At 34.2% G+C, this 15,967-nt stretch overlaps 1 protein-coding gene across 1 annotated transcript in view; it reads right to left on the bottom strand.

The window, feature by feature from the left end:
• Nucleotides 1–15,967, bottom strand: part of Ush2a (usherin) — a 748,724-nt gene that overhangs the window by 344,841 nt on the left and 387,916 nt on the right. Inside the window, exons 32-34 of the mRNA XM_026388000.2 lie at nt 11,805–11,964; nt 10,250–10,421; nt 4,687–4,834 (exon numbers count right to left, since the gene is read on the bottom strand). Of these exons, the coding sequence (XP_026243785.2) occupies nt 4,687–4,834; nt 10,250–10,421; nt 11,805–11,964 (480 nt within the window). The remainder of the gene's footprint in view (nt 1–4,686; nt 4,835–10,249; nt 10,422–11,804; nt 11,965–15,967) is intronic.

Raw genomic sequence — 15,967 nt, 5'->3', positions numbered from 1 at the left:
GGTTAAGTAATATTCCATTGCATGTATGGACCACAGTTTGTTTATGTATTCATCTGTTTATAGTCATTTGTGTTGCCATGTCTTGACTATTGTGAATAATATTACAGTAACATAGGCATACAAACACCTTTTCAAGATCCTGTGTATGATGCTTTGCATAACTTCTAAGAAGTGGGATTGCTGGATCCTATGCCAATTAGCATATTCACCATTTAGCATTCCCATCCACAGTTCATGAGGGTTCCAATTTTTCCACATCCTCCCCTGAAATTGCTATTTAATATTTTTTTGGAGAGACGAAGTTGACAGCTTTTAAATTGAGCATCTATTGTGTGATAGGCACTATTCTTGGAGTGGCTGATACATTAATGAACAAAATAGAGTAATAAGGGAAAAATTCTCTGTGCACATGCCATCTCAGTACGGGTGCTATGGGGCAGAACCAGGTTGACAGAAAAAAAGAAGAGCTAAAGTTACCAGGGAACAATCCATTTTCTTAGAACCCTGGGTAAGGATTATGCCTAGATGTTAATGAATAGGAGTTAATCACTTAGATGAGAATCAGTTGTGAAAAATTAGAGACTGTTTTCTAAGCCATGCTGGCAAAAAGATTATCAATTGCTTCCTGGGCAATAAATACACATTTATGCCAGAACACTTGTACAACTTTTATATTTTGTCACTTAGGCAAATACAGAAATATACATAGTTCTCATGATAGGAAATGGGTTTAATTTTCCTTGACAAATCTTTTTTTCCATGTTTACAAAGTCCTAGTGAAAAAGATATTCATTTAGGGGTTGGGGTTGTAGCTCAGTGATACAGCCCTTGCCTAGCACATGTAAGGCCCTGTGTTCAATCCTGAATACTGCATAAAAATACATAAATAAAATAAAGATATTGTATTTCTCTACATTTAAAATAATAGTTTAAAATTTAATTTAGAAACATAACTGACTAATGGAGTTAAGATTCTGGAGCCTGAATGGTTAAAACCAGGCAAGAAACACCTGTGACAGATGATTGCATGCTAAATGCATGTGTGTCTATGGACCTGTTATACCTTCATGAAGATGGAGAAGGTGAAACTCTCACATCCTGTAGGTCTCCTCAGGGAGCTGTTCTTGGTACATTTTGCACCTCATGCACTTACTAACTTGTGATTATCTATTGATATAGTTTGGATTAGGAATGTCCCCCAAAGACCCATTTGTTAAAGGCTTGGTCCCTGGCCCATGGTGCTATAGGAAGGTAGTGAAACCTTTCAAACATGGGCCCTCTTAGTTCATCTAGGTGGGAGTTTTTAGGGCAGCAAGGTCATACCCTTGAAGGGACTGTGGGACCCTGGTCTTTTTCTCTTTCTTTCTTTTGCACAAAGCCATCAGGTAAAGAGATCTTTTCCACCATATACTCCCACTATGATGTACTGTGCCATCACAGGCTCAAAGTAATAAAGCCAAGAAGTGATCGTGAACTAGAACTTCTAAAATAGTGAACAAAATTAAAATTTTTGATTTTTTAACTTGATTTATCTCAGGTATGTGTTACAGTAATGAAAACTTGATTAAGACAGTGGTTTACATGGATATTTCCCTTTGAGAGACTCAGTTACCACAGAGATTAAAGATTAGACAAATTCATTTCGGTATCTTCTATATATAAAAATCTTGACAACTAATAGTTCATCAAAATATATTTTGAATAAACAATTTCAGATTTTTGCAGAGCATGAGGCGGTTTCTGAAGTTATCTGGGTAAGCTATATTAGTAGCCTTCTTTAGAGGAGTGTGGTTGCAGACTTGTAGTAGTGAGAGAAGACATGAATGAGCATGGGTGAAGTAAAAAATGCCACCAAAGTTTCAATCCAAGATAACTTGGAGGGTCTTCTTTAGTCTCATGAAGGTGAAGCCCACTTTATTGTTCAATTGTATTACTCTCCTGCAGCATATTCAGAAATTAGAAAACAACCATAATGTAGCATATATTGTAATATGGGCCTGATTCCGTGAAGTTTGACCTGGGAATACTCTGGCAAAGAATATTAAAAATGCTTGGGTCAGATACAAGATCCATAATCGCAAAAGAAAAACCCATTCCCAGACACCAAATAGCTAAGCAAATATATTTCAGGATCAAATATATTTCAAAAAATGTATTTCAGGAATTGGCCTGTAAATCCTTCTATCATCTCTTTTGGTATCATTCAAGAATGAGAACTTTGCAATCTATATGCCACCAAAGGCAATTTGCACAAGAAACAATTAAGTAAACTAAATATTGGGCAACTCTATAAGGTACAATAGAATTTGAGGCTCTGTGAAGGGAGAAAATGAATGATTCATGGTCCTTATCATCTGGTGGGCATGTTAGACATGCACCCAAATAACTTTAGTACATGTTAGACATGTACCCAGGCTGAATGAATTAAATGCTACTATAAAGGAACAGAAACAGATTACATGGTCAAGGGAAGTCGAAAGTTAACTTAAACTCAAGGAAGAATAGAATGATTTCGTAGAACAAGAGGACTATGATTAACCTGAAGAATTAGTTGACTTTCTATAGGTAAAGATCTGGGGAGGATCAGGATTATTGATTCAAATTTTATAATTGAGGAAACTGGAATTTGAGGAATTTAGTAAGTTTGTCAAAATAAAAGTTATCTTAAATCTCCAATGATTTTTGACTCTAGGCCTATTTGACTCCATACCCATATCTTTCAATTTTACATTAAGCTCTGAATATTCCAGGGTAGCTAAAAGGGAAGCTGTGCTAAAAATTTAGGTTGAGTCACAAGTTGGCGTTACCTGAATGCCAGACTGCAAAACATGGACTTTGTTTCTCAGGTATTTGCTGGGAAGCATTTGAAAACACAAAGGCAAAAAATGTTTTCCAGCAATCAGATTACCCCTCCAGACAATCCACAGTAGAAATTAAACACTGGTAGTTGTGGGAAAAATAAAAAGAGTAGTGGAAAGAAAGAAGTAGTTTCATCATCATCATCATCACCTTCTTCTTTTTTGATTAAAAATAAATTCTCTTTTAAGTTTCTAACAATTGTCCCACAATAAAAATTCTGAAAATTCTGCTATTATTAAACACAAGTCTTTAAAATACCATGATAGTGTTGACAAATATCTCCCAAAGCTCCCCAATTCTTCTTGCTCATTGAATATATTTAAAAAGTGCTTTGAAAATGTACAAAGCATAATAAGCAAAGATTTTTGAAATATGGAAAGAATTTCCCTAGACAACCGAAAATTCTGAGTACAACTATAGTTTCATTTGCAACTACCAATGGGGTAAAGGGGAGAGTTCTACTACGCAAATCATGTGACAGCATTTAGCAGTGGTCCAATCAGAATAAATCATTAACATTTTCATTACAACCTGAAGACTAGATTGCTTTGTGGTAGGATAAGTGTGACATTTTTTTGTAATAATTTTAGTTATAGATGGACATATTACTTTTACTTTATTTATTTATTTTTATGGGTTCTAAGGATTGAACTCAGTGCCTCACCTGTACTAGGCAAGCACTGTATGTACCACTGAGCCACAAACCCAGCCCTGTGACAAGATTTTTTGAATGCTTAATATAGTATCAAATAGACATCCATTTATTTTTTATTAGGAAATTTGTACTAGTACAGGAATAACTTCAATAGCAGAGATAATTACTCACTCTAATTATTGGAATTCTCTCCACCACCTCAAATATATCTACTGCATTTGCCAAAAGTTTAATTAAAATGAGATGGCTGAAATAATTAATATCATAGTAAACATAAGACAAACTAATAAAATGACATTTTTTTTCTTTCCTTCCTTTTGACTATGCTGAAAGAGGCCATTTCAATTTTTAGTAATGAGTAACTTAGAAAAATTTCTATGATATTAATTCTTCTTGATATTTGTCTTAAGCAGGAATGGAATTTGATATCCCATAAGCTTCTAACAGTGAGAAACAATTGCACTACATTATGTGAATCTTAAAGATACTTCTAATAACCGAATAAAGTAATTTCTACCAAAAGCTATTAAAATTTCTTTATTCTATGTTTTGTTTTAAAGAAATTTAACTGGCTAGCTTAATTCTCCAAACTATACAAGGACATATAGATCACATAAAAATAGACACAATCTGCTCTAAGATAAATAGGTATAAATGTATGTATGTTTAATGTATGCATTGTTTAAAAACTGCATGTTGAAATATTTATAAATAGTATATTAAAGAATACAGTTCCAAGTGGCCTCTTTTAAGATAAACTTATTAAATCAAAAGCATTTTGAAATACAATATGTACATGAACCTTCCACCTCTCTACTTCTCCAGGAAGAACTAATGGCTGGTTAAAAACTGAAAGTCATTGAAAATACAATGTCACTCTCAAAGCCGCAGTCTTTGGGAATCCTCATTTGTTCTCTTCACCTCTCCTGGAACATGTTAGACAATAAGATGCAGTACACAAGAACTATCAAAAGGGAGCACTTTTGAGCCACCAAAATTGTGTTAGCCTAAAAACCACAATCTCCCCAACTACAGACAAGGATACTATCTCAGGAATTTTATGTGCTAAAATGATCATTAAAAATTAAGCACCACATATAAGCTGCCATTTAGAATATTAATTTACCTTTGCTAATCATCTTTTTAACTTGAGGCTAAAAGAGTTCACTTACCATTCGGATATTCAGGTCCAGTCCAGGAGATGTTAAAGGAGTCCGGTGAATAGGAATGGGCTCTGGGAGGTGGCACACCCTCTGGGATGGTTTCCTCAGTGATGGTCTCACTGGCCTCACTCAATGTGCACCCACCACCCGTGCATACCTAAAGAGAGATGTGAAAAAGTATACATCACTCTGGGTCCCCAAAGTTTATGAAAAAAGAAAATTCATAATTGAAGTTTTAGATTTTGTTAAATGATGCTCCCTTCACTCCTCAAAATGAATTTGTTTCAAAGCTGAAGTTTGACATTTAATTAGTTTGCTTTTTTAGGGGCATAAGACAGCAATCTCTGATATGTAGAAATTTATCCAGCATGTGTGAGGTAAGAACTCTCCTAAGTCAGAGCCTGGAGATCAAAGACATATACTGACCGGGTGAATAGCCCTGCCAAAGTTAGCCTTGCACAAAGGTTTCCAGGACAAAGTAAACATGCTTATACACTCACACATGCACATGGGTATTGACCACATGAGAAAAGCACTAGAGACTGAAGACCATTTGGGGATAAGGTAACTATTTTGGAGGGGGAAAAAAAAGATATACAGCAAGTATAATTGCTTTTTATTTACTATAACATGACCAATGTATTTATATTTTGATATGTAAAATTAAATAGAACAATCCTTTTCAATCTGGAATACTGTTGAGTGAATGTTTAGTGACTTAGAGGGACAAATAATCTACTTATGTGTCAGAGGAGATAGGCTTCATTGAAACATGAAATTTGTCATTAAACTGACAAATTTAACATAATCACAGAACCTGTTATAGTTTAGATATGAGGTATCCCCCCAGAGCTCCTGTGTTAATGCAGGAATGTTTAGATTGAGAATTGTGACCTAACCAGTCCATCCTAATTGAATGGACTAAGTGGGTGGTAACTTTAGGCAGGTAGGGCATGGCAGGAAGAAATAGATCACTGGGGCATGACCTTGGTTCCTGGCACTGTGATCTCTTTCTCTGCTTCCTCGCTGACATAAACTGATCAGTTTCCCTCCACCACACCCTTCCACCATGATGTTCTGCTTCACCTCAGGACCACAGCAATGGAATCAGTCAACTGTGGACTGAACCTCTGAAATGTGAGCCCTAAATTAAACTTTTCCTCCACTAAATGGTTCTTATTGAGTATTTTGGTGACAACAATGAAAACTTAACTACACAGAGCCTTTCTCCTTAATCATGTACTATGAATAACAGAAGCAGTGACAAGAATTTTGAAAACACTCAGAACTTCTGTGTGCCTTTTTATAATAAATGGTGAATAACTCTTAAACTTACTGTATGAGCATTTCTTCAGGAAGTTGAGACATATATACAGGGTTTTTCCAGACTATATTTGCTAGAAAATATTAAGGTTTTTATCTTTACATACCAATAGTATTTCAAAACTATATTTAAGTTTTGTTCAGTATCTCTTCAAGCTACAACTACAATTTACACAATAAAATTTAAAAATATTTCACAAAGCATTAAATCTTACCAAAATCAATAAGGAAGTGAAGCAAAAATAGACGATATGAGAAGACAGTTATTTAGTCTATTTTCATGAAAGATAGATAATACTAACATAAAAAAAATTAGCACCTTTTTATTTCTTCTAGCCTATCTGCTACTTTTCAGTTAGATATTGCAGGAATGATTTTCTGAAACCTAAACAGTCAATATTCTTTTCCCTAAAGATAGGAGGAGACTGTCAATTTTTAGATATTTTCTTTTTTTGTAGTATACTACTACTCACTAAGTTTTTGTAATTGTTGCAGATTTTTATTATAAGTACAAATAACAATCCATGGCCAACCAACCTGAAGAACATGCTGACTTCCTGTGGTAAGAATACAGCATTAGCCCATGTCTTTAGAATAATTTCTCCTCAGCATAAGAAAGTTTCAGATGGGTGGAATTGCAACCTGGACATTAAATTACATTAAGATTGAGGGCTATCTTTACCTCTGTGGGTTTCTTCTAATTCTCAGTTATGGGGTGTGCATATTTTCATAAGGAAAAAAAAAACATATTCCTCCTGAGAATGAAATCTTTACAAATAAAGAGGACTCAGTTGACTACATGGCAAAAGGTGATCCAAAACTTTAGGACATGCCAGTGTTAGTCCAAAAATTAGCTAACTTAAAATTAAAATGGGAAACACTTAAACATATATACACACAAATATGTTAAAAGTCTATAAACATTATGGCAGGAGAAGAGGCCATATGATATAAGTAAGTTATCAAAGGTAAAATAGTCTAAAGAGCATTTTTTCCTAGTCTATATATAAAGAAAATACATCCCACTTATATTTTCCAGATTATTATGTTAGGAGCAAAAAAAATGTTGTAGCACTATTGCTAAGCAGATCACACACTGAGATTTAATTACCATAGCTACTCGTCACTATTTTTTCTTATTTATGTCCTAAAAAGTTTCCCTTGCTAACTGTCCTTAAAGACATAATGTAGTATGTGATATATAATTTTATATTTCTTAAAACAGAATATGGAAGAAATTGAACTTGTTTTGAGAATTATGTGGTATTTTCAAAGACAATGAAAACATCCTCTTCTTTGGATTGCATCATCCGAGATCTGTAAACTTTTAACTTGTTAGAGAAGCCCCTCAAGAATCCAAGGAATTCATGATATATTTTTCTGGTTAATGAAACTATGCATAAAAAGACTGCTGAAAAACATAAGTAATGCATTAAAAAGTTGCCTTCAATGTTTGTTCTGGTTTTGCCTGCATTCTTTGTGCACTAAGAAGGCCTATTCTTCAAATTGTTTCTTTTTAGTCTAATCTGATGTCATCTGCATGAGATTGAACCAATGGGTTTCCTGTTTGACCTACCTGTACCAAAGGCCACACCATTCAATGAAGGTGAATGCTGATTAAAATTCTGGTTTGGACAGATTAAACAAATAGTGGCACTTATTAATGATGCCTCTATGAAATGGCAAGGTCTTTAAAAGCCTGTGAGCCATTGAAATAAGACATTCCAAACTATTTTCTTTGCTTTTATTCACTGATAACAATTTGAAAACAAAATTCACAAAGTCATGATACCACCATGACATGATGAGTACTAACTAAACAGACTAGAAATTCAATTTTTATATAAAGAAAAGCATGAATAATGAAATTATTATCAATTATTTTTGAAATTATGACTATTAGGAAGATCCAAATCTAGCATTTTTGAGATGTGATTGTATTAATAGTTTATTTATTTAATTGCTAATTTATTCTCTTTATTAGGAACTACCATGCTTCAAAATACCCTTTGTTGAATGCAGCAAGTCAATATACTATTTCTTGCAGTGGAAAGATCATATGCTTTGGAACCACACAATCCCTAACTCTGATATCTCCCAGCAAATTATTCAATTATACCAAAAGTCTCAGATTATTTATGAAATAATTGTCCCGGGTGGTCATTCATTTCATTCAAGAATAGTTTGTTGAGCCTCCAGTTTCCACCAAGTACTGTGTTTTGAACTGCACATAAATGTTTGAAAGAGGCCATCTCTGGTTTTCTGAAGTTTATTATCCAGTCAAAAGCAAAAATTAAATGAAGCCACATGAAGTAACATTTCAGCTCTAAGCATGAAGTAAATCACAGTGGTTCAAATCCCCATGAATCTTCCTGTATCCCAAAAGCTGTTTAAAGGCTTTGCTCTCTGGATGTTTTGTTTGCAAGCACTTAGTCAACATGCTAAGACAATCTATAAAGATAACTCCACTTTGCTGAGAACCTGATCTCTTTCTACTAATCTAATGACCTTGAGAGCTGGATATTACACTGAAACTGTGAAATATACAATAATCCCTCAATTAACCAAGATGAACCTAAAATGTTCTGGTTCATTTAATTTATTGCTTAATAGAGTTAAGTAAAAAACCTTTTAGTTGAATACTTCCTGAAAACACATTAGAGTATTTTCTGCCCTAATAAATACAGTGAAATTGAAAATAATGTGAGCAAGTTTATTTTCCAGCAAGTATTAGGATAAGGACTTCCACATCTTTATGACTTCCCACATCAGCATTAGTCAAGGCTGAAAGATACTGAGTCCAAAGAATACTGTTTAGGGTTGCTATTTTAGCATCTTGGAATTTTAGGGCTCAGAAAGACATTAAAATCATTTAGTTCAATATCCTAATTTTAGACTTGAAGAAAGTGAAACTCAATGTGGTTAAATAAATTTGCCTTAGGTTACTCAGTTAGAGGCAAAATATGAATTTTAATTCAGGGGAGCGGGCTCCTAAGTTAGTGGTATTTATTTTTCAAGACATCATTTGCCTCCTTCTGATAAAATCCCAAACCACAATAATTCCTGTTTAATTTTGTTTGTTCCCAAGCAATTCAGAGTTTTCTTGAGATTGATATTACAATGATTTTGAATATTGTGAACTTCTCTGCTAGCTTTTAAAAATCAAGTCAATATACTTCTTGCTGAATAATACAATTGCAAGTAATCAAAAGTGTCATTTCATAGACCCATGTACTGTGCCGAACACCTAGGCACATGGAGTCAGCTTTGAATGGGATTTTTAACATTGTCTGATTGCCCTTGTTTTGTGGTGTCAAGTCAGAGAGTTAGCAATAGTTGAATGTAGTTTATTTTCTCGTGGTATAATATTTAGAGCATTCAAGAGCATGTTAAGTAAAATGAATGCATACACAGTGTCTACATAAATGTAAATTTATTCATAATCAAGAGCAGAATATTTTCTATGGCATTTATCAAAGCAAATATCCTTATATAGGTATTGCTATAAAATGAAGAGTGTGTTTAAAACAAATAGGGACAATCTCATGTTTATATTCAGTTATTTTCAGATGTGCTATTAAACTTAAAAAAGATTATATTTCATCAAAAATACAAAAGGAAATACTGAGTATAAATTCCATGGTAATATCAAGGTCTTTTAAAAGACCTTTATATAAAAGTGCTATTTTGCATTAAAAATGCTATTGTCTATCTAAAGAAATTTCTAAACTATGTTGATTCTGGAGTTTTATTAAGTGACTTTTCTTCCAGGATCAAAGTATAACAAAAACCTCAGTATAAAAACAATCAAGATTATTTGGGGGTCATTTGATCTTCATTTAAAAATATAGGATCTAAATTTTCATAGTGTCCATTGTTTTTTAACTAAATACAAGCACCACAAAAAATTATCCTTGTTAATCTAAGCATTTTTTGGCAAAGCTCTCAATAATTACAATGTTCTAAAAATAATTAAAAAAATAATTCTGATAAACCAAAATTATATTTGGGGAAAATCTACTGATTCAATTTGTTTATTCTCTCATTTTTCAAATTATGAATAATCAAATATTAGATCAACAGAATTCACATTTAGGGTGAGAAGCAAGTTTTCAGCACAAATATCAATAAGTAACATTTTGGTGTTTTGCATTTTTTGTTTTAAGTGAGGAAGGGAGAAAAGATGGAATAAAGGGAGGGAATAGAAAGGAATAGAACAGAGAAAATGACAGAATTAAAGTGAACTTACTCCCAACTTGATGAGATATTTATTGCCAGGGAAAACGTGTTGTAGCGTGTGATCCTGGAAAAGTTCAGTACTGTTATAGACAACACTCCAAATGGCAAAATCATGTCTGTGATTTGAAATATATAATATATAGCGTTCTAGAATTCCATTTAGTTTCCTTGGTTGTTTCCACCTGGAAATGGAAAATATATATATTATTATCATCACTCAATCAAGTCAAAACTGACATGTGCTGGATTTTCAGAGAACACAGGTGAGCTTGGATTTGTGCCACTGTTAAAAAAAAAAAAAGCACTGAAAGCTCAAAAATGATTCATTTCCAAAAATACCACAGTAATTATTAAACGCCTATACCAAGTGGCATAAAGAAAACATGGTGTAGTCCTTGCCCCCGGTTACTAACAATTTTAAATAGCTAATAATGTGAAAAAACAAATAAGTTATGAGTGGGTATTAATTTTGAATTCAAGCCAGAGAACAAAAAATTGGGAGAAACAGAATATCTGACAATTTATGACATATAGGAGAGAAACACTCTCTCTTATAAATACTTATTTCAGGAAAATAACATAATTTTCCTAAAATTTACAGCAATTTAACATAGCATTAACATGTAATTATAGAATACAGAGAATTGAAGATGGCAGGGGGCTAAAGTAATCAAGGAGGACTCATTGGATGAGGGAACAACACTGTCTATGATTGTGCACGAATTTATACTCAATAGAGGGATTGGATTTGGATAGGTTGAAGGCAAAGCAAGGGATATTCCAGATGAGGATCACAATATGTCAAGGAAAATGAGAAGGGGAAGTTGCAGAATGGGCAGGAAATAGTTCATTTGAGAAATACTCAGAGTAGTAGAAAGTCTTTTGGGGCAAGTAATGTGGCTTGACCTAAGAGCAACTGAAAGCCAATCTGAGAGTTGAAACACAGGACAATATGATATGAATCATAATGCTTTTCAGTTTGAATAAATGACCTAATTTATTGTCTACACTTTTCATTCAGAGTTAAGAAATAAAAGTCAACAAGATTTAATTTGTGGTAAGACAGGGCTATTAGATTTTAGCTCAACACTGCAATACACTTTATACCTTATGGATTAGGAAATGGATAATAATGACTAATATCAGAATCTGAACATGTTTGTATGTGAAATTTCCATCCTGACCCCAACTTCAAAGGAATAAGGACATAAGAAGGTTCTACTTCATATTCAGAAGAAAAATAACTACATATGCTTTACAATTTCAAATCCTTACAAATAATGTTCCACATATACAAAGCTGATGGTAGACATGTAAGTGGTCAGTTTTTTCTTTATTGAAGTTTGCACAGAATCTGTGTACATATGTGGTTCAGTCTGATTGCTTAAAGACAAAATGGAAATTAAGTTGGCAAGTGATAATCAAAGGTTCCCAGAACCACTGATCTAATCATTCCTATGCATTTAATCACAATAAAATTAATTTTATGTCACAAGCCCTTCCCCTGATTGAACTCACTGGGATTCTTGCATGAACCAGTGTGTGACAGACACATTTCTACTTACTGTACATGTATAGTTCTAGAATCCAGGGGAGTCAGAATTGGGGGATCCACATATTCTGGTGGCAACTCTGCGGTATACAATGTGACCCGGGAACTGTTTGTACATCCCACATGTGTGCATGCACTCAGTAGAAACTGGTGGGGTGTAAATACCCCTAAATCTAAGGGAAGAAGAGAAAGGAGAATTTATTTACTATTGTACTTTTAATTCAGGCGATTTCACTCCTCTTCAACATTCCTACCTCTGAGAACTGTTAAAATAAAGCTTAAAATAAGAATCTGTATCCATAAAAATCAATAGTAATATAATACAGGGTGTTTTATCCCTTAAATGTACTATTGTCATATTTAGTTAAACAAGTGTCACTCAAACTCCTGGTTTGAATTTTCATTTTAACAACTTGACTGTTTTCTTCAAAATCTATGACCAGGTAAGTCATTTTCTGAGTTTAGACTTTGTTCAACAACTATGTTATAAATGAGATAATTAAATTATTTTAAAGCATATTTGAAGACAATATAAGATACTTTTGAAATGCAAATATGTAGCCCATAATGATGACTTTGAATTTGTAATTGTTTGCCAGATTCCTTGCTATCTATCTGGACAACTATTACTTGACCTTCATATTGTCCGTTTCCATGCAAATCTCTGTTTCTTTTTTGAGATGCTCTAATACTTCCTTCTGTTACCCTGGTATAGAATGGAGCAGTTATCCTCCTCTGACCCCCATAGTGCTCTGTACATACTTTAGCATGACACTTACAACACTGTGTCATTATGTGTTTCCATGACTCTCTGATCAGCTGTACTATACATCTTTAGAGAAGGAATAGTGCCATATTCACTTTGCAACCTCAGTATGTAATACAGTGACTGCACACTGTAGGGTTCAAATGCATGTGTTTGAATCAATATGAAAGAATGAATGTGATGATCTATATACAGTTGAACTTGTTATGAAAGATGACCACTAAAAGGAGGACAGTACACTAGCCAGAAATAATCTCTCTTTTCCCTGAAGTTCCGTAGTACTTTTTATTCCTGTCTATCCTTGGAATGGATAGCAAATCCCTTGCATTAGTATAAACTAATTTGTCATTTCCTCATTCAATTCTAAAGTACCATGAACATTTTACTTATAAAGGTACTCAATAATACAACTTAAGCACAGTCAAGTTTACCAGGGTTTAAACACCCCTTATACTTTCACATTGTACTAAAGTTATCATTATTTTCTAGAATAGTTTTGAAATATGTTAGTCACAATTTAAGTAACATATAGTCTCAAATCTCATTAACCTTGAACCATTACAATTTAATGTTTAAAAGATTAATGAAATTCAGCCTAATTCAGGCAAATAGATTTTGCATTGTACTGATAGCAAAAGTAAACTAGGAAAAGAACACTTTGATTTTCATGCAAAGTACAATCAATTGGCTAAACATTTAGGTCACCAGAAAAAAAGGCAAAACAGTAACTTTATAGCCAATAGAGTTAAATTGGGGTGGGAGTGGGGGGGAGAAGTGGTCACCAAGGAGAGACTCCTAGTGCTTTTGATTAGATCTGCAGTACACATATCCAATGGTGCCAACTTGACAAGGGACAATTTCAACCAATGTGAAGAGAAGATACATTGCAAGGACACTAAAGTTGGTGGTGAAGCAGTGTGGCAATGCCAGTGACTGCTGACAGATGGCAATAACAGCTGCACCCTGTGCACAGGAGTGAAACAGAACTGGAGTGCCTTCATTTAGACCAGCATTTTATGAGGTTTACAAAGTTAAAAATCATGAAGCAGTGGATTCAGATGAAACCAAGAGTGTAAACTATTATTTAATGTGGAAAAACTTCATGCAAAGAAAAACTCTCACCCAATCTTGGCCAAGATTATAATGTGGTTATATGGTAACACAGAAGATCTGCTATTACTCTATTCTTTTCATTTTCTTCCCCTGATTTGCAGAAATTTGGTGGTTGTGGGATATCTCCCAGACATATCAGATTATTCTGGTTAACTATCATGGAGATTGGATGTTATGGAGTTCTTTGGCCAATGAATTCCTTGGAGTGGGGTAACTTTTCTGTCTTTCTTACATTCTAGTTTATTGAGGCAGGGACTTGGCTACCCAATTTGTAGGTGATGAAGAAGTCACCTCATTCAAAGAAGGCCTGATAGTTGCACAACTAGAATTTAGTTATCTCTAGCTGGTAAGTCAAAATGCATCCTAGCATCACCACTTTGGTATCTCCATATCACTGAATGCCCTGCTCTTCTTCATATTATAAACTCCATGCTTTGAAAGTAACATTGGTCATCTAAATCCTAAATTCATCCAGGATATCTGCATAGATGGGAGTAGTTTTCTGTAGCAATTATATTAGGGTTTGTTTTTGGAACCTGGATTCTACTGCAACAAGATGGTTTCCTCGTGGATTAGGAAGCATCCAATTCTATGATAACTGGGACTGAGAGAAAAACAGAATAAGAAAAATGAGCATGCTTGGAAGTGTCACATTTGGTTGAGAGGGCTGGCATGACTGGTGACAGAATTGAAACTGAAAATTAGAAAATTGTATGAAAACCTCCTTTGTATCATTTAGGTTTATCCCTAGACTATTGTATAGTTCATGGATGAGAAAGAGGCTATATTTTAAGAGATAGCCAGGCTTTAAACTGAAAGTGTAACAGGGTTTAAGAATGTTAGTGCTGTTTAATATAAAACATGTTATGAAAAACTTGGAGCAGAATAAAAAGAATTAGGGGTGCTGGGGTGATTTTAATAGGCAATAGTCAATGGAGGTCTCATTGCAAAGGTGAAATTTTCAGCAAAGACCTTAAAGGAGTGAGGGTAGAGTAGTTGGGATTCTGGGGTAGGGAGAAACGTTCCAGGAGAAGGAACAGGCAGGGCCAAAGCTTAGAAGGAGGAACTCACCTGGCATGCTTGAGGAATAGCAAAGAGACCAATGTGGCTGGAGAAGAGGAAATGAGCCAGAAAGAAGTAACACATGATGTCAGAGAGCTAATGAGGGATCACATGGGCTTTGTCAGTCTTTTTAAGAATTTGGGGTTTTAATATGAGGGATTCTACTTAGGAAGCCACTATGGATTTTGAATAGAGATGTCACATAGTGGGGTTTGGACTTCATGAGTATCATCCTGGCTGCTAGGTGCCTTATAGACTGTACTGAGAGAAAATGTAAGAACAGATCTCTCTAGAGAGACAATTGTAATACTAAGTAAGTGGAGGCTTGTATTACTCAAGTAAGATGGTTGGATTCTGAATACGTTTTAAAGGAAAAGCTATCAGGGCTTTCCCGTGTCTTATAAGTAAGCTATGAGAGAGAAGAGTAGAGTTGATGCCCAGGTTTCTAGCCTAAGCAAAGAGGATGAAATGCTCATTAATTTAGTTGAGGAAAAATATGCAAGAGAAAATAAAGAATTCATATATTAGACAGGACACATTTGAGATGTTAAACAACTAAGTCTATTGTCAGTTTGGCAATTTGCAAACAAGCTGAGAATTACAGGAAGACATCCTATCTTGAGATAAAATTTGGGAAGCAACCATCCTATAGATGATTTTTAAAGTACTTGAGAATACAAGTTGAGTGAGGATAGTTAGAAAAGAGAAGAGGTACAGGAACTCAAATCCTGGGTTACCATCAGAAAAGCCCAAAAGTTCAATCAAGGACAAATGGAGCAAATTTGTAAGAATTATACTTCAAATCAGAGGAGGATGACTACTAATTGACCACTGTATTTAGCAAAATGGCAGCCAGTGATAATTACACAACTGAAATTACAATAGATTTTTGGGCATTCAAGCTGGGCTCAAGTGGGTTTATGATGGAATAGGAGAAGATGAATTAGAGACAAGAATATAGACAGCTTCTTCAGAAGTTTTGTTGCAGGGAAAAGCAGGAAAATAAAGCAATAGGTCAAAGGTAAAATAATTTAAAAAATTTAAATTAGAGGAAAAGTATGTTGCATACTTGAGGGAATAATCTGATAGAAAATAATTTGTTAATGGATGAAAGGAGAGAATTGTTGGAAGTTTTTTTTTTTTAAATATGTGAAAGAATTGAATATGCCCCAAAGTAAGGGTCACACAAAGTAGAAACAAAGGTAATCCACAATTTTAGGAAGGAACACAGACTA

The sequence above is a fragment of the Urocitellus parryii genome, chromosome 9 (assembly GCF_045843805.1).
Source record: "Urocitellus parryii isolate mUroPar1 chromosome 9, mUroPar1.hap1, whole genome shotgun sequence".
NCBI lineage: Eukaryota > Metazoa > Chordata > Mammalia > Rodentia > Sciuridae > Urocitellus > Urocitellus parryii.
The sequence above is the reverse complement of the archived record's forward strand: the minus strand, read 5'-3'. Positions and strand labels throughout refer to the sequence as shown.